We start from the raw sequence: 20,068 nt of genomic DNA on the forward strand, positions 1-20,068 counted from the left end.
TGACAGGAAATCATGAATCCAGTCGCACAACTGAGGCGACACTCCGTAGGCACACAGTTTGGTTAGAAGACGCTTGTGAGGAATGGTGCCGAAAGCCTTCTGGAAATCTAAAAATATGGAATCAATCTGACACCCCCTGTCGATAGCACTTATTACTTCACCAGTATATAGAGCTAGTTGTGTTTCACAACAACAACATTTTCTGAATCCGTGCTGACTATGTGTCAATAAATCGTTTTCTTTGAGGTACTTCATGATGTTCGAATACAGTATATGTTCCAAAACCCTCCTGCAAATCGATGTTAGTGATATAGTCCTATAATTCAGCAGATTACTCCTACTTCCCTTTTTGGGTATTGGTGTGACTTGAGCAATTTTCCAGTCTTTAGGTACGGATCTTTCTGTGAGCGAGTGGTTGTATATAATTGCTAAATATGGAGCTATTTTATCAGCATACTCTGAGGGGAACCTGACTGGTATACAATCTGGACTGGAGGCCTTGCCTTTATTAAGTGATTTAAGCTGCTTCCTTACACCGAGCACATCTACTTCTATGTTTCTCATCTTGGCAGTCGTTCTTGATTGGAATTCAGGAATATTTACTTCGTCTTCTTTGGTGAAGGAGTTTCAGAAAACAGTGTTTAATAACTCTGCTTTAGTGGCACTGTCATCAGTGACTTCACTGTTGTTAACGCACAGTGAACATATTGACTGCGCCTTGCCACTGGTGTGCTTTATGTATGGCCGGAATCTCTTTGGGTTTTCTGCCGTGTTTCGAGACAGAATTTCGTTGTGGAAATTATTAAAAGCATCTTGCATTGAAGTAAGATTCATATTTCGAACTTCTGTAAACCCTTGCCAATCTTGGGGATTTTGCATTCTCTTAAATTTGGCACGATTTTTCCGTTGCTTCTGCAACAACATCTGACCCGTTTTGTGTACCATGGATGGTCAGTACCATCACATATTAATTTATGTGGTATACATCTCTCAATTGCTGTCAATACTATCTCTCTGAAAACATTAAGACTGTCTCTTCAAAAAGGCGTTAAGAGCATTTTTATCAGCTTTTCTAAATAGATATACTTTTCTTTTCTTTTTGATGGTTGTAGGTGTTACGGTATTCAGCCTAGCAGCAACTGCCTTGTTGTCGTTAATCCCTGTACTCGTAACAATACTCACTATTTCTCCATGATTATTTGTTGCTAAAAGGTCAAGTATGCCTTCGCAACCATTTATGCTTCGAGTGGGTTCATGAACTAATTGTTCAAAACAATTTTCTGAGAAAGCATTCAGTACAATTTCGGAAGACGATTTGTGCCTGCCGCCGGCTTTAAATGTGTAATTTTTCCAGCACATCGAGGGTACATTGAAATCCCCACCAACTGTAATTCTATGAGTGGGATACTTATTTGAAATGAGACTCAAGTTTTCTTTGAACTGTTCAGCAACTATATCTCCTGAGTCGGAGGGTCGGTAAAAACGATATAATTAATAGTTTAGTCCAATTGTCAGGTATAACCTCTACCTATACTATTTCACGTGAACTATCTACTTCAATTTCGCTACAAGGCAAACTACCTCTGACAGCAATAAATACTGTACCACCAATTGTATTTAATCTATCCTTTCTGAACACTGTTAGATCGTTTGAAAAAATTTCAGCTGAACTTATTTCTGGCTTTAGCCAGCTCTCTGTATCTACAACTCTTTGAGCTTCAGTGCTTTCTATTATGGCTTGGAGCTTTGGTTCTTTCCCAACACCGCTACGACAATTTACAACTACAATACCAATCGTTTCACAACTACCTTACAGTGTTTTACCTGCCCACTTTTAGACAGACGTCCCTTCCGTGGTTCCCCAAGACCCTCCAACCTAAGAAACCGCCCAGTCCCTTCCACACAGCCCCCTCTACCCATGTAGCCACCTCCTGTGTGTAGTGGACTCCTGACCTATTAAGCGGAACCCGGAAACCCACCATCCAATGGCACAAGTCAAGGAATCTGCTGCCTACTCAGTCACAGAACTGCCCGAGCCTCTGATTCAGACCCTCCACTTGGCTCTGCACCAAACGACCACAGTCATGTTGCCAATGGTAAAAACAAAATTAGGGAAGTCAGCAAGAGAACGAACCGAACGCTATGCTGAAGCAGCATAGGCAAGACCACCTGTGACTTAAAAGGTGCACCCGCTAGAATGTGGAACTACGTATGGGAAAAGAAGACTAACCAATCCCTAAAAAAAAGGGGGTAAAAACAGAGTAAAAGTGGAAGAAAATAGGATTTCGGTCAGGGAGGTGAGTCGGGAATCTCCAAACACGGCTTACAGTGGGAGACACCCAAACACTCACCACCCCGCCACAACACCAGAGAGAGATTAAAAACCTTAAAACTGAGAATAAAAACCACTTTCCCAGAGGAAACCGAGAACCAGAGAGACCATCCAGGAATCTTCAGCCAACATCAAAGGCAAAGTGCGGGGGAGTCTGTACTTAGCACGCAGAGCCAAAAGAAGGGGGCAGTCAACCAAAATGTGGGCTACTGACTGGAAGGCTCCACAAACACAAAGTGGGGGTGGCTCATCACGCAAAAGAAAACCATGGGTCAGCCTGGTATGGCCAATGCGGAGACGACACAGTGTGGTCGAGTCCTTTCGGGAGAGGCGAAAGGAAGAACGCCACGGGCCTGGTGTCACCTTGATCGCACAAAGTTTATTAGACAGGGGAGTAGCTCCCAAGAATTGGCCCATGACTGTGCGAAGCGGGATTTGATGTGAAGCCGTAAATCCGCTGCAAGAGGGGTTACAGAGAACGGGGGGAGGGGGGGGGGGGGGGGAGGTAAGTGACTGCTCCCCCAGCCAAATGATCAGCGAGCTCATTAACCGGGATACCCACATGGCCAGGGACCCAAAGAAAGTCAATGGAAAAAGCAGCACGGTGAATATCAGCGAGATGGTCATGGATGGCAGAGACCAAGGGATGGCGCAAAAAACACCGGTCAATAGCAAGAATGCCACTCATCGAGTCCATACATAACAAACCGCAGTTGTGTTGGGACTGTTTAATAAAGGTAAGGGCCTGGGAAATTGCCATCAACTCCGCAGTAAACACCCCACATGTAGGTGGCAGCAGATGATTTTCCGTTCCAACAGAGGACATGAAGGCATAAAGGCATACCTCACATGATCAGCAGATTTAGAGCGATCAGTGTAAAAAACAAGCAACCCGAAACTCCCATAAAATTTGGCGGAAAAAGGAACGGAACACCATCGGGGGGATGGAATCTTTCGGACCTCGGCAGAGATCCATCCGAATTCGAGGCCGAGGAACTAACCGGGGGGAGGGGAGGGGGGGGGGGGGGGGGGGGGGTTTAGGAAGAAAGGATAAAGAAGGAAGCTGAAAATCACGGCAAAGAGGCGCAAGGTGGAGCCCAACCGGTAAACCCACCCGAGGGCGGGAGTCGGGTGGGCGACGTCCCATGGTCTGGGAACAGGAGAGAATAGGAAGGAGGAGTGGGAGAGGAATGGATAGCGACTGCATAAGCCACCAGAAGCTGGGACCGCCGAACAGAAAGGGGGGGGGGGGATGCCAGCTTCAACCAGGAGACTATCAACAGGGCTAGTGGGGAAGGCACCAGTGGCCAAACGGATACCACGATGGTGGACTGGATCCAGCACATGCAGTGTGGAAGGAGCAGCTGAACCATAAACTTGACAACCATAGTCCAAGCGAGACAGAACTAGAGCACGATAAAGACGGAGAAGGAGGGAATGGTCCGCACTCCAAGAGGAGTGGGCAAGGAAGCGAAGGACATTAGAGTTTACGGAAACATCCTACCTTCAGAAGTCTGACATGGGGCAGCCAAGTGAGCTTGTTGTCGAAAAGAAGACCCAGGAAACGAAACTGTGGGACCACAGGCAATCGTTGTGCATCGAGATAGAACTCTGGATCAGCGTGGATCATAGTACGGCGACAGAAGTGTACCACGCGCAATTTTTAAGGAGAGAATTGAAACCCATGTGACTGCCGTTCTGCAGATGCCATCGAAGAGGAACTAACCCAAATGCAGAAATCATCCACATAGAGGGCAGGGGTGACCAAAGGACCGACAGAGGCCACAAGTCCATCAATAGCAATGAGGAAAAGAAGGACACTCAAGACAGAACCCTGTGGGATGCCCGTCTCCTGGGTCCGTGGAGAACTAAAAACAGTACCAACTCGAACTCTGAATGACCGATGGAACAGGAACTGGCGGAGAAAAATCGGGAGTGGGCCCTGAAGACCCCACTGATGGAGGGTAAGTAAGATGTGATGGCGCCAGGCCATGTCATAGGCCTTGCAAAGGTCAAAAAACACTGCAACCAAATGGCGGCACTGGGAAAAAGCCTGCCGAACTGCGGATTCCGAGCAAAGTAAATGAAAGATTGGAGACCGTCCCTCTCGAAAGCCACACTGGTAAGGGGACAATAGATCCCGAGATTCAAGGACCCAATTGAGCCGACGGGCTACCATCCGTTCAAGTAACTTACAAAACAACATTGGTCAAACTAATTGGCCGATAGCTGTCAACAGATAGGGGGTTCTTACCAGGCTTAAGGACAGGAACCACAATGCTATCCCTCCACTGAGAAGGGAAGTCACCCTGTTAAACACCCGGTTAAACACCTGAAGAAGATGTTGCCGTTGTGGAGCACTGAGATGTTGAAGCAGTTGGTTATGAATGGAATCTGGGCCAGGGATCGTATCATGAGAAGAAGATAGAGCAGAAAGAAATTCCCATTCAATAAAAGGTTCGTTGTAAGATTCTGACTCACAAGGGGTAAAACGTAAGGTGGAAGCTTCAGCCCGCTGTTTCTGGTGAAGGAAAGCAGCTGGATAGGAGGCTGATGCTGATGCCACTGCAAAATGGGTCGCAAGATGTTCTGCAAGAACTAATGGGTCCGTACAAAGGCCATCTGGGAGGTGAAGGCCTGGGAAGGTGGACTGCCGATGGCAACCTTGGAGAGAACGAACTGTAGCCCATACCCGTGACAGAGGGACAGTAGAACCAAGGGAAGAAACGAATCATTCCCAACATATCCGCTTGCTCTGTTTGATTAAATAACGGGCTTTAGCGTGGAGGCGTTTAAAGGTAGTAAGGCTGGCTACGGATGGGTGCCTCTTAAAGTGTTGCAAAGCTCGACGGCGATCACGGATGGCAATGGCAATGGCCGTACTCCACCACGGGACTTGCCGCCGACGAAATGGTCCCGATGAGCGCGGGACAGCAAGGCTAGCAGCGCAAACAATCACATCAGACACATCACGTACGACATCATCAATACAATCCAACAGAGGGAGAAAACACGACCTGTGCAGTGTATAGAGGCCAATCGGCGCGTTGGAAAGACCAACGAGGTAACCTGCCCATCGGGGAGCAGGAAGGGAGCGAGATAATCAACGGGAAATGGTCACTATCACAATGGTCGTCGTGTGGCGACCAGCGTAATGAAGGGAGGAGAGAGCAGAAAGAAAGATCAATGGCAGAAAAGGTACCACGACCGGCACTGAAATGAGTAGGGGAGCCATCATTAAGAAGGCACAAGTTGTGGTCTGCAATAAACTGGTCTATGAGAAGACCTCGTCTAGATGGAAAGCCACTTCCTCATAAGGGATGATGAGCATTAAAATCCCCAAGGAGGAGGAAGGGAGGAGGAAGTTGCTGAAGAAGGGCGGTTAAGGCAGCAGGTGTAAGAGTCTTGTCAGGAGGGAGATAAAGATTGCAAACCGTGACCGCAGAGTCTAGGTGGATCCTAACAGCAACCGCTTCCAATATAGTTTGAAGAGGAATCCACGTGCTAGCAATGTCTGTATGGACCAACGTACAAACTCCACCAGAAGCCCGCAGGGGTCCGACCCGATTTCGACAGAAAACATGGAACCCACAGATGGTCGGTGAGTGAGCATCAGTAACATGAGATTCCTGGAGAACCACACAAGCTGCACAGTAAGACGAAAGAAGGGATTTCAATTCCGGAAAGTGACGATAGTATCTATTACAATTCCCTTGGAGAACCACAGAACAATGATTTAAATGGGGGTTGAACACGCTAAAGCCAGTCATACCGCCGGGTCCCCACCCGTCACCGACAAGGAGGGGGCGACATCCATGAACGACAGGTCAGAATCCAGTTGTGAAGTCGAGGATGGGACCTCCGGTGACAGCAGAGGCTCTTTGTCCCGGGTCTTATGTTTCTTCTTCTTTTCAGGCTGAGATCGAGGAGGGCTGTGTGGAGATAGAGAAGATCCAACGGACAGCAGCGCACTTCGTTACAGGATCATTTGGTAATCGCGAAAGCGTTACGGAGATGATAGATAAACTCCAGTGGAAGACTCTGAAGGAGAGACGCTCAGTAGCTCGGTACGGGCTTTTGTTAAAGTTTTGGGAACATACCTTCACCGAAGAGTCTAGCAGTATATTGCTCCCTCCCACGTATATCTCGCGAAGAGATCATGAGGATAAAATCAGAGAGATTAGAGCCCACACAGAAGCATACTGACAATCCTCCTTTCCACGAACAATACGAGACTGGAATAGAAGGGAGAACCGATAGAGGTACTCAGGGTACCCTCCGCCACACACCTTCAGGCGGCTTGCGGTATATGGATGTAGATGTAGATGAAGGAGCCAGCTGCAGCAAGATCAGGAACAGAAAGAGACCGGGCGACCTGGGGGCCGACAGACCGCAGTTCTCGCGCGGCAGAAGACCTTTGGCCTGGAAGGTGCCGGGAAGGGGCATCCCAGGAGAGGCGGCCTTGACCGGCAGACGCCGAAGGAGTGGGACACTTCTCCGGCTGGGGAGGGGGAGCAGCGCCCAGAGGAGAAGGTGTGGGACCCGCAGGGGAAGGGGGGGGGGCAGGGGGGGGGGAGAGGGGTCTGGGATGGGAGTAAGGAAGGGGTGAAGATGTAACCAAAGCGTAACTAGATGTCATGGACACAGGGTGAAGACGTGTATATTTCTTACGGGCCTCTGTGTAGGTTGAACGATCGAGGGACTTATACTCCTGTATCTTCTTTTCCTTCTTATATACTGGGCAATCTGGTGAACGTGGAGAATGACTGCCATGACAATTTACACACGCAGGAGGGGGAACACATGGACTCCCCTCATGGAGTGGACGTCCAGTCACCACAGAGGGGGGCCTGTGAACAGCGGGAAGACGTGTCCAAAACGCAAGCACTTAAGACACCTCATAGGAGGTGGGATGTAGGGCTTCACATCACATCGATAAACCATAATCTTAACTTCCTCAGGGAGGGTATCACCTTCAAAGGCCAGGACAAAGGCACCAGCAGCAATGCTATTGTCTTTTGGACCCTTCTGAATATGCCGAACAAAGTGAACACCCCGTCGTCCGAGATTGTCCCGAAGTTCCTCATCAGTTTGAAGGATGAAGTCCCTGTGAAAAATCACACCTTGAACCATATTTAGAGACTGGTGGGGGGGTAGTGGACACAGGAATTGTGCCAAGATCGGTACAGGCACGAAGGGCCACAGATTGAGCAGCTGAAGCAGTTTTGATCAGCAACGAACCCGACCGCATATTGCCAAACTTGTCTTCAATGTGTTCCACAAAGAATAAAGGGTTGGTATTGGTTAAAGTATCTCCATCAACCTGGTGCAAACTAGATAACGGGGGAAAGGTTTCACCCCTAGCCAATGGGCCTGACCCTCTTCCCAGGGGGTAGCCATTGAAGGGAAGGCCGAATGGGCAAGAGAAGCAGCACTTGAAGAATCAGTTCCACGCAGAGAGACGGCCGCAAAAGAACGGCCAGAGTACTGGACCCGTATGCATTTCATTTGCATAGCATCTGCCCTGTTACCACCCACTCTGATCAGGGGCTCTCCTCAAGGGCGCCACCCAGCCACAGCAAGGGCCGTCTGGCACGGCGGCCATTGCCGGGAGTTCTGATGCTCCAGGATGACGAGGAACCACTCTGAGGCATGCATGAGGTGGTCACAGCTCAGGTATCAGAAGTGTGATCCCTGTGTGTTTAGGGGGCTCAACCAAAAGGGTACATAGCAACCCCACCACACGGGCTCGCTACCGTGCTGGCTATGCACCCTAGCATCAGACAACGACGTGAAAGAAAAGGTGGAATGTACTAGGAAGGCGCACGTCGGAGACACTGGGTAAGGTGCTCTTCTCCAAATGGCTCACACTACGGAGGAGAAATTTTGTAATGGAGGTCAATCCCCAGAGAGGGACCAGGGAATGCCAAAAGGAGGAGATGATTACGCAACAAAGCCGAATTGCAAAACCAACAGAACCAGGAGGATAGCGGGGGCCAACATAAGCAAGGACACCAAGAGGGAGAGGAGAAGGCGAGGGGAAAGGAGCAAGGAGGGGAAAGAATGGGAAGGGGAAGGAAATGCAGCCCTGAAGAGAAAGAAGGCTGCAATAGCTTGGGGCCCCATGCTCGCCACGCATGTATCCACAAAAGAGTTGTGGACCCCCTGGGGGGTATTGACGATGTTGCAGATGGTGAGCTCCGCCTTAATCTCGGAAGCAAGACTGCCAGTCTTTACCATTTCCGCTAGCCGCCCGAAACCAGACAGAATCTGCTCCGTTCCAAAGCAATACACGTCACTGGTACGGACATGAGCTACCACCTGCACCCTGTACTCTTCATGGCATCCAGAAGCACCCTTTCCAAATTTGGAATGACTCCCCCCGGAATGCACATTGAGTGCACACACTGGCTTCCTTCCCCTCCTTGACAGCCATGTTCCTAAGGGGCCCCATTATGCGCTTAACGTTGGAGCTCCCAACTACCAGCAAACTCACCCTCTGTGAATGCCCAGACCTTTGGAGCCGAGAAGCTTCCTCTGGAACAGGGTGCATGACTGCATCCGGCTCAGAGAAATTGTCAGCCACAGATAGTGCCCAAAACCTGTTTGTCAAATGAACCGGGGAGGCCCTACGATCGGCCCCTCGGAAAGTTTTTCACTCCTGCCCAACTTTGGAATGATCTCCCATTCGACCACGGGTGAGGGGTCAACCTCAGTGCAGGCAGTACCCGGAGTGGTCACAGAAGTGGACTGATCGGAGAACACGTGGGACGTGCCCGACATCCCTCGCATCCCCATGCTCGATCCCCCCCCAGTGACGCCCTTCGGCAGCAGCCTCAAGCTGTGAGACAGAAGCCAAAGTAGCCTGAAGCTGTGAGCGAAAGGTCGCCAACTCAGCTTGCATCTGTACACAACAATCACAGTTCCTACCCATTACTGCAGTCGCTCCTGTTTGAAGGTTGTAAAAATATGAAACAAGCGAACAGTGTACTCGCCATATTAGAAGCAGAAACTAGCGGTGCGCTCTCACTGACGGTCTAACCGACATAATAATAATAATTTTGGCATTCTTTATATACATCTCTAAATGAATGTGTCTATCTGATACATATAGGTTTCATTTGCACTTTTCTGTGCATTACAATTTTAAGGTTAACCACACACACTGCTCCTCCATGTTTTCTAATATTACAAATCCACTCCTCCAATTAGTCACTGTCTTTTCATATCTCTTTGAATCATACAAAGAACCTCCTTTATGGTCAATCTACAATCCATTTGCCCAGCTACATTTCACACTCACTTCCATTTCATTTTCATTAAGTTATATCATCATCTTCCACTCCAGTCTGTTTCCTGATCCATCTGCTTGTTTTCCTATCTCTTCAAATAATTTCCAACAAGCGTATTTCCACTATTCACTCAGCAACTAGCAGAGGTACAATCTACCATGTTTTCAGAAGTATGTTCACTCAAAATTATGTCTGCATAAATTTAAAAATAACATCAAAACACAATTCCTCAGTTAGTGTAAAGCACTTACAGCCAGGAGCAACATCTGGAAGCAAGCCATCTGATGATGTCCCAACAGAGTTGACTACTGCCCCTAGAGGAGGTTCTGCTGAGCTCTGTTCTTCTTTTCTTCGACCCGAAACCTGTGGACAAAACCAATGATTATTGTGTTTGGAATAAAACCCACTACAATAAGTTGTATGATTCTAGTTTTTCTCTGAAAGATGACCTGCAACATTTGAAACAGATGTCTTTTACACTTGGTCAAATGAGGGGTTACCCTAAAAGAAGCAGAGTAACATTTCTGTGAGTCGAGATTGTGTAGTACACATTTATGCTGCTAGGTGTGTATAGCGCAACTCGTTGCCAGTTCAGTGTCACCTGTGTTGTCAATCTGGCTTTTTCCATTCGTCTGCAATGATTGTTTTTGCTAGCGATATTTTGCTCCTGTTTTGTCTTTTATAATGGAAAGTTTAACTGAACAAGATACAGCTGTAAAATTTTGATTTCTACTCAGTAAAAATGCTGCTGAAACTGTTTTAATGTTGAAAACAGCTTACCGAGATGACGCTACAGGAAAAACTCGAGTGTACAAGTGGTTTGTTCAGCTCCAAAATGAAACGTGTCGTGCTTTGAAACAACAGCTTGAGACTGATCCAGATTTTCTGTAAAAAATGTTGTCAAGTCAAATCAAACATCTAAACAATGCTGATTTGCTTTTTGGATGCCAAAGGCGTAGTTCATTCAGACTTTGTTCCCTCAGGTCAGACAGGCAATCAAACCTTTTATTTGGAAGTTTGAAGACGATTGTGCAATAGTGTTTGTTAAAAAGACGCAATTTGTGGCAGACAGGACAACAACACACATGCACACACAGCCATCTCTGTTAGACAGTTTTGGATAAAAATGACACGGTTCTGATACCCCATGCATCTTACTTGCCTGACCTGGCTCCATGTGACATTTTCTTATCCCCACGTGTGAAAAGGGGCACGAAAGGATACTGATTTGACAACATTGAAGAAGTCAAGGAAAAAAAAACAAGGGAAGATATGTCAGCCGTTTCCAAAGATAGCTACAAAAAATGTTCTTAACAGTGGAAGCACCAGTGGGGGATGTGTGTTAATTGTAATGGAGAGTATTTTGAAGGGGATAAGGTTGTGTTATAAGCAATTTGAAAACATATAGCTTTTAAAAATAATTCTGGTATTTCAAACTGAAAGTTTGTGTCACGCCACAGACAGTGTATTATTGCTACTTCTGGTTTTGCTGAGGCGATAGGTATGAAATTTTCTTTGATCGCTGACAGTGCTTTTCAGGGGATGGTAATTGTTGTTGCTTGACACGAGCACAAGTGTTGTAGTCGTAGTCTGCAAGTTGAGTCAAAGCAGTGGCCTAGTCGGCACTGTTAGGCCGTTATTTGCATCTCAGTAGGTTATCACATAAGTTTCAGTGCAAAGCCCGTAGGTAACATATGATGGCATGTGGAATGTGGCTTAGCTGTGTGTAGTTAAAAGTGTTCATAATTCCCGAATATCTGTAATAAAACATACTGTTCGTAATCTCTTAACAATCGTAGTTTTCAGTCAATTCAGTCATCATCTGCTTCCCTGAATGATCAGCACTTGCAATAACTTAATTAATAAATTCATGGAGAAAAAGAGAACCAGAAATCACCATAATATAACAGCATAGATATGTTATAAACTTTGTTATGTTCCAAAATATTATACAATCTTACCTTGCTCAAATGACTCCTGGTAGGTGGATTGTTTGAATAATAAGACGCATGGATGGTAGTTTTTACCAACTGATGAACTTCCCTGTCTAAAAGCTTGTCCATTATTCTGGAAATCTTGTTTGGATCATCCTTGTAATGGACCAGAAGTGCAATTGCAAGGTCACCTCTGAAACAAAGTCAGCTTTTAGTCATCTTTTCATAGCACAACTAAAAAAAAAAAAAAAAAAAAAAAAAAAAAAAAAAAAAAAAAAAAAAAAAAAAAGGATTGAAAGACATATTTTGGAGCTATCCAATAGTCACTGCAAGAGAGCTGTTTTCTCTCTCTCTGTCTGAAGCATCCACTGTATTAAGAAAAGGATAGTTGCCACTCATCATGCAGCTGAGCTGCTGAGTTGCAAATAGGCACAAAGAAAAGTCATCATGCCCCCCCCCCCCCCTCACACACACACACAAGCGCGCGCGCACACTAGACCATAGTCTCTAGCTGCCAGGACCAGACTGCGAGTAGCAGCGCATGATGGGAGAAGCAAACTGGGTGTTGAAGGTAAGGAGGACGCTGGGGCACGGAGGGGGAGGGTTAGCAGGATAGGAGTGGGGGCACTGAAGTGCTGCTTGTTGGGGCATATAAGGACAAGGTGGGGGAGAAGGCAGGGCAGATAGGTGCAGACAGGATGTTAGATGGAGGGTAGGAGGGCGAGAGATGGTTAGCAGAAAAGGAGAGAAGTAAAAACACTGTCAGTGCATTGGTGGAATAGAGGGCATTTTAATGTTGGAATGGGAGCAGCAAAGGGGAGGGTAGGTAAAGGACAATGACTAACGAAGGTTGAGCCCAGGAGCGTTATGGGAACGTATGGTATCTATATTGTAGTGAGAGTTTCCAACAACACAATTCAGAAAAGCTGGTGTTGGTGGGAAGGATCCAGACAGCACAGGCTGTGAAGCAGTCATTGAAATGAAGAATGTTGTGTCAGGCAGTGTGCTCAGAAACTGGGTGGTCCAACCGTTTCTTGGTCACAGTTCATCAGTGGCCATACAAGTGAACAGACAAACTATTGTTGTCTGATTCTGCCCGACAGCTTTTCCTCCACCCTGTAACCCAGGGCTTTTTTCCTTTGTTACTACTTTTTAATGCATTTCTGTGCTCAGTGTCCATCCTTCTTTTTGTTCTTTCCTGTGTTGCATTTGTCACCTTCCAGATCGCACTGCATGCCCTACTTAACAGCCACACTATATCAACCGACACCTGCATGACCGCGCTGATCGTTCATGCAGCATCTCATGCCCTACATTACTCCCACTGATATCATTACTCCTGGACCTTCAAACAGGTCATTCTTCCCACATCACTATTTTGTATTTTGTGTGTTGTTTTCAGTATCTTCCTGTGCCACTTCCCCCCCACTCACCTCCCCTCCCCCACACACACACTACTACTCCTCTCTATCCAGTTCGCACAAACTAACTTCACCTAATCTAGTCATATCTGTCATTTCCCTTCTTCAGACTTATTCACCCAAAGACCTGCAACCCACATTACAATCTTTTACTTATTTTTTCTTCAATCTCATAGTGCTTTCATGTCAATTTCGGTTGGTTTTTGGCTTTCAATATTGGGATTTCATCTTGTTTCCCCCTATTTCATATGTTTCACCATTTTGGTGGTTTTCCACACGTTTTGGTAAATTTTGCAAATTTTTTTCAGACACATTTCCACGTTATTTATGTAGTTTTAGGCGTTTTTTCCTCCACCATGAACCCTTGTTCCTTTTATCCACATCAATATAGAACAATTTTCTCATCCCTAGTCAGAACCCAGTCCCACATACTGTTCCCGCTGTTGTTGCTTGGCTCATGGAATCATCCTAAATGGCCTTGCCATCAAATTACCCATCTCCAGCTGCAACCCCTCCTTCCGCAATGACCTCTGTCTATTCAGATTCTGCCAGTCCTTAACCCTCACCAACATACTCCTTCAAAACCATCAATCAGGGCCAACCTCTTTCCAATATCTCCTCTCCATATGTAAAATTCTTCTGCTATGCAATCCCAAACTCTTGGATCCTATATCACACTTTGAAATTCTTACTTTCCAAGAACTAGAGCAGCATGCACAAGCCCTCCACCCCATTCACTTCCTACTCCCACCTTGGACTACCATTATCCACCATCTCTACTATTACCTCCAAACCTACCCCACATTCCCTCATATCTGACAAGCCCTACTACATTTACCCTACCTTCACAAATTCACTCCGACCACCATACAGAATCCAGAATCTACACTGACCCAAAACACAGTCATGAACCTTTCCTCCAAAAGACTTAGTCTCACAGAAATATCAGTCCTTTCCAAAGGCATTGCCTTTTCCTCACTCCCAAATTCAGTCATTCAGGACTTGTTAAAGATGTTCTCCCAATCACTACAGTGGAAACACTTTTCTACCACCAACCCTACTAATCACACTCAACCGGAGACCAATGATGAACCCTGCCTGACTCTGTCCACTGCTCCATCCAATCTTGATCCAGTACCACTGCCACCAAAATCTGAACATTGTGTCACCATCATTCCCTAAATCCTTCAACATACAAGCTAATCTTATGTCCACAGAAAGCACCGCAATCCACCACCTAAAAACTGATATCCGTCCCTCATAATCCTACCTGCTGCTCCACCACCGTTGGTTTGAGCTGCACAGATTACCTGGCAGAAGGACTCCACCAGCTGTCAGATTCATCCACCTGCAAACACTGCCACAGTGACCAAATTCCGGAAATCCAGAAGGATCTCCAGTCCCTCCTCAAATCCTTAGGCCCACCCACAACCTCTCTCCAGAGTCCACCTCTCCCCCTACCCCTAAAACGCCCCGCACTCTCACCTGGTACATGCTTCCTAAAATCCAAAAACCCAACCACCTAGGACCATTGTGGCCAGTTACTGTACCCCCACTGACAGCATCTCTGCTCTCGTACACCAACACTATTACCCACAATCTACCCTTCTATAACCTCCGACAATAAAGTTCAGCGAATAGTCCTGTGACATTAACATAGATAAACTATGAACTACAGTTACCTTACTGTCCTTCGAAATAGTCACCTCCCATAACTATGCACCGCTGAGCTCAACGATACAGGTCCTGGAAACTTTGCACGAAATCTGGCTTTGGGATGGTGTTCAAAAGCTGTGTCATGTTTCGTTGGATGTCAGGAATATAGTCAAATCTCTTTCCTCTCAAAGTATGTCTGAATCGAGGGAATAGGAAGAAGTCTGGAGGATTGAGATCCGGTGAGTATTGTGGATGTTCAAGTTGCACCACCCCTTTTTTGCCAGGATTTGCTTGACAATATTGGTATTGGCAGTGTGTGGGCGAGCATTGTCATGAACAAAAAACCAGGAACCTCGTTGTACATACTGGGGTAATACGCTGCGTAGATGTCGCATGAAATGGGTCAAAATTTCAACATACCGTGTAGCATTTCATGTCGTTCCCTCAAGCAGAAATTCCTTGTGAATAATGTCTTGACAATCGAAAACTGTGATGAGCATCGTTTTGATGCGTGATTTTTCGGCTCCGACTTTTTTCCGATGAGGTGATGTTGGAGAGCACTACTCCAAGCTTTGCCATTTCGTTTCAGGGTCGTACTGGAGACGCCAGGTTTCATCCTCAGTGACAATACGATTCAAGAAATTGGGTGTTGCATCCACCGTTTCGATAAAATCCTGTGAAGTCTCTAAACATGCCTGCTTCCGATCAGCGGTCAAGTGATGTGGCACAAGATGAGAACACGTTCTCCTCTTCCCTAACTCCTGGGTAAGGATTTGTTGCATAGATTCACAGTTCATTTGCAGTTCATCCACTATCATGCGCACAGTTAGTCAATGGTCGTTCATGATTAATGTCCTCACTTTCTCAATGTTCTCATCACACTGATGGTGGTCACCGGTCATCCACTATGGGGATTGTAAAAACACTTTCCTGGCCTCCTCTACAATGGGCAAACCATTCGTACACACACATCATGGACAGTGATCAATCCCCATAAGCACATACCAGCATTGCATGTGTTTCTTTCGGTGTCTTGCCAACCTTAAAACAAAACTTTAAACTGATCATTTGCTTGTTCATTGTCCTGTTCTCAGTCCAGTACCAATGCATTAAACAAGTACTTTGTCCAACAGGTCTAACACAGAACACACACGATGCTCAACTGAACTATGCTGGGGTCAAGTTGTCAACACCGGCCGCTACGCAAGTGCACCCTTGTGTGTCACCAGTGTTGCCTGATTGACTGTACTGACTTCATTCACCGAACTTTATTGTCAGAGGTTGTATATAAAAGATATCAACCATTCCCTCTACTGACTCTCCACAGCTCCTGTTCCTTTACCACATGGTGCCCTGCTCATCACTACTGTTGCCACCTCCCTTTAAACTAACATCCCCAAGGCCCATATACTTTCCACTATTAACACCACCATTTACAACACACAATAGATTCCAAACCTACAACCTCCTTCCTAGTCCATTTGACCAACTATATCCCCACCTACAGTTACTTCTCCTTTGAAAGCATCACCTACAAACAAATCCAGGGTATGGCAATGGGAACCTGTGTGGCACCTCCTATGCCAACCTATTCAGGGGGCACCCTATGCCAACAAATTCATGAGCAATCTAGAGGATTCCTCTCCACACAGAATCCCACACCACTCCCCTAGTTCAGATTTATTACTGACATATTTGTGATCTAGACTGAGAATGTGGACACCCTATCCATATTCCTCCAGAACGTCAACGGCATTTGCTTCACATGGTTCTCCTCAATCCAACAGCCACCTTCCTCGATGTTGATCTTCACCTCCAAGACTGCCACATCAGTATCTCTGTCCCTATAAAACCTGCGAACCACTGGCAATACCACCACTTCGACAGCTGCTGCCACCCATTTCATACCAAGAAGTCCCTTCCACACAAATTAGCCACACGTGGCCGTCACATCTGTAGTGATGAGCAGTCCTTCCCAAAATATACCAAGGGCCTCATTGAAGCCTTCACAGACCATAATTACCCTCCCAACCCTGTACTGAGAGAGATCTCCCATGCCGTGTCCCTCCAGTCACCCACCATCTCCCAAAATCCTACTAGCCGGCCACAGAGGAGCATTTCCCTTCTGACTCAGTACCACCCAGAACTGGAGCAACTGAATCACATTCTCCATCAGAGTTTCAACTACCTCTCATCATGCCCTGAAATGAGAAATGTCCTAGCCACTATCCTTCCCACTCCTCCCACAGTGGAACTCCACCATCTACTCAACCTACACCTTATCCTTGTCCATCCCTACACAACCCCTGCTACAAATCCTTTGGCTCATGGATCATATTCCCTGTCCCATGCGTTTTCCCACCACTACCTACAACAGTCTGGTCATTAGCATCACCTATCCCAACAAAGGCAGGGCTATCTGTGAAATGAGTCATGTGACATACAAACTAGCTGCAACCAATGTGCTGCATTCTACATGGGTATGACAACCAACAAGGTGGTGGCCAAGAAACAGCCTGGACTACCGAGTTACTTGTCAAGCTGCCCAACAGGATGTCCTTCATTTCAATGACTTCTTCACAGCCTGTGACACCTGGATATTTCTCACTAACACCAGCTTTACTGAACTGTGCAGGTTGGAACTCTCCTTACAATATACCCTACGTTCCTGTAACCCTCCTGGTCTCAACCTTCATTATTCATTGTCCTTTACCAACCACTCTCTTCCCTGTTCCCATTCCAGCACCCTCTATTCCACCAACACATGCCATGGTGTTTTTACTTCTGTCCTTTCCCGTTTCCCCCCCCCCCCCCCCCCCCCTCCATCCCCCTGCCCTCCGTCTAACCTTCTGATTGCACCTAGCTGCCCTACCCTTTCCCACCTTGCCCTATATGCTCCCACAAGCAGCACTTTACTGTCCCCCGTCTCTACCTTGCTATCTTTTCCCCTCCCCACTCCAGCCTCCTCCATACCCCCACCACCCTGTTTGCTTCTCCCATCATGTGCTACTGCTCGCAGTCTGGCCTCGGCAGCCAGAAACTGTGGTGCACACGTACGTGTGTGTGTGTGTGTGTGTGTGTGTGTGTGTGTGTGTGTGTGTGTGGAGGGGGGGGATGTTTGCATGCATGTACTTTTTCTATACTGATGAAAGCCTGTGTGGCCAAAAGCTTTGTCTGACAGTCTTTTTGTTGTAATAATATTATGAGAATGAAAGTTCCTACTCACCATATAGCAGAGATGCTGAGTTGCAGATAGGCACAACAAAAAGACTCTCACAATTACATCTTTCAGCCATTAAGGCCTTCGCCAACAACAGACAGACATATGCACATGCGTGCGGGCCTACACACACACACACACACACACACACACACACACACACTCTCTCTCTCTCTCTCTCTCTCTCTCTCTCTCTCTCTCTCTCTTCAGATTTTACTATGACACAAATCTGCAGCTCGTCCATGAGAAGGCTACTGGACAATCCACTGAAATCATTGGGCAGGTTTTTTAGGTTTTTTTAAGATAACCACAGCCAGCAAGTGAGTGTCAATTCGTAGCAGTATACAGCCATAATTAATAGTTTTTTTTCATCCCACAGCTGTAGGAACATTGCTGGCTAAATGTGATATCGCTTCAGTAAGATGAAGCTACAGCTTGTTATTTAATGACTACACAGAGGCAACACTTTCCACATCAATTACTCTCACAATTCGGTGATGTATCCCTATGGTGAGATTGTCTGATCTGACAGTTCCCGATTTTCTTCTGTGTGGGATCATCTCAAGAAATAAGTTTTTTCACAGTGACTACAAAATAATAAGTTGAAAGCACAATCTGGGAAGAGAGAGGGAGACCATGCCTCAGAAATGACTGAGATTTTAATGACGAGCTTCCATGAACATCTTCACCAATGCATCTTCAAAGCCATTTTATGTGATGTACTTTTCAAGAAATAAACTAGCGTTTGACTGTCCACTAATGGCTATGCATGTTTGAAGAAGAGTTTCTGTAAGTTATATGGATGTAGATGTATGATGGGCCTTCCAGTGGGCCACCTGGTAGTTTGTTAAAGTACGAAACGAGTGATACATTGTTGTTGTGTCACCTCACGTGCCTTTCATTCCGCACAGTTTTTGAAAATTACACTAGGTTGTGCTGAAGTTTGAAAACAAACCATAGTTACAACACACACACTAAAAGAATGGACTCTGTTGACAACAAAGATCATTTCATTGCCAGATATAGTTTTGTCAGTAAATTGCTGAAGTGATAGAGCAATGTATTTTTCTGTATGCTCAAAATACCTGGGGAAAATAGTTTTCTATTGTACAGAGAGTGCCAATATAACAAGGAAAATATAAAGTGTTTACACCTCCAACGCAGAAAAATAATCCTAGATTTATTTCTCAGCGAAGTTCACAGCAACATGCCATGAAAAATTGGTTGTGAATCATCTACAACTACTTAATGGCTACGCAGCATGAAACAACACTGCCTTCCCTGACAAAAAGCAGACCACAAAATGCTATGTAGTGATCATATTATGGGGGTGTAAAAACTACAGCAAAACCCCATTGTTACATTCCCGCATATTATGCTCTCTCACTTTTTACATTCATTTTTGTCAGTCCCAAAAGAAGTCTTACTCTCTCAATAAAATGCCTTCCCATCATTAACAACGCCGTGTCATATTTCCCACATCTTAAGTTTTCTTTAGTGTTATCATGACCTTTAACATTAATTTTCACACAATTTCTGAAAAAAGTGCATCATATTTCTGCTCAAAGTCAGCCTTGGAACAACACAGGAAACACAGACTACACGCACAGTTACTGATCATGTAACATAGTGTTAGCGCACTAAGCAAGATTTTGATTATCAGCTTGCTGGATCACGGCCGCCTGTATTATATATTCACAGTGCTTGGAAGGGTGGGAAAGGCACTGCCTTAATAATAATAATCATGATCTGACAATAGTGATTCAAGTAGCAACCTTCCTTCAGCTCATTGTGTTGCATTACAAGATATTTAATTTAATTTAACAGTCATTTATACAAATAAACATTGCTTTTGAAGGTGGCAGTCTCTCTAATGGCCTTTCATGAACTGTTGTCACTCTTGACATGAAATACACAAATCCATACTAGGTGTGCAGTTTTAGGTAGGTATGACCTGATGTCAGACAGAAACATTCCTCCTCAAGATGCTCCATAACATGAAAATTTCTGCCCTCTTTCTCACCCAGGACATCCATGAGCCAAGTGACCACCTTGTTGGCAACAAGCTATAGATTTTGTGCCTATTGTTCTCTGTTTACAAAGACAGCCAACTTTAGTGTTTTAACCAATATTTTGTTACAAGTTTTATTTAGGATAAATTTATAATGATTAGCTCACATTAGAACATCTCATATTACAACATCAATATCTTC

The 20,068-nt window shown here is 45.8% G+C and overlaps 1 protein-coding gene across 1 annotated transcript in view; it reads right to left on the bottom strand.

Moving 5' to 3' along the window:
• LOC124618709 (zinc finger SWIM domain-containing protein 8 homolog) overlaps positions 1 to 20,068 on the bottom strand; it is a 521,177-nt gene that overhangs the window by 64,896 nt on the left and 436,213 nt on the right. Inside the window, exons 14-15 of the mRNA XM_047145371.1 lie at positions 11,586 to 11,751; positions 9,876 to 9,987 (exon numbers count right to left, since the gene is read on the bottom strand). Coding sequence (XP_047001327.1) covers positions 9,876 to 9,987; positions 11,586 to 11,751 — 278 coding nt within the window. The remainder of the gene's footprint in view (positions 1 to 9,875; positions 9,988 to 11,585; positions 11,752 to 20,068) is intronic.

Source organism: Schistocerca americana, chromosome 1 (assembly GCF_021461395.2).
Source record: "Schistocerca americana isolate TAMUIC-IGC-003095 chromosome 1, iqSchAmer2.1, whole genome shotgun sequence".
NCBI classification, from domain to species: Eukaryota; Metazoa; Arthropoda; class Insecta; order Orthoptera; family Acrididae; genus Schistocerca; species Schistocerca americana.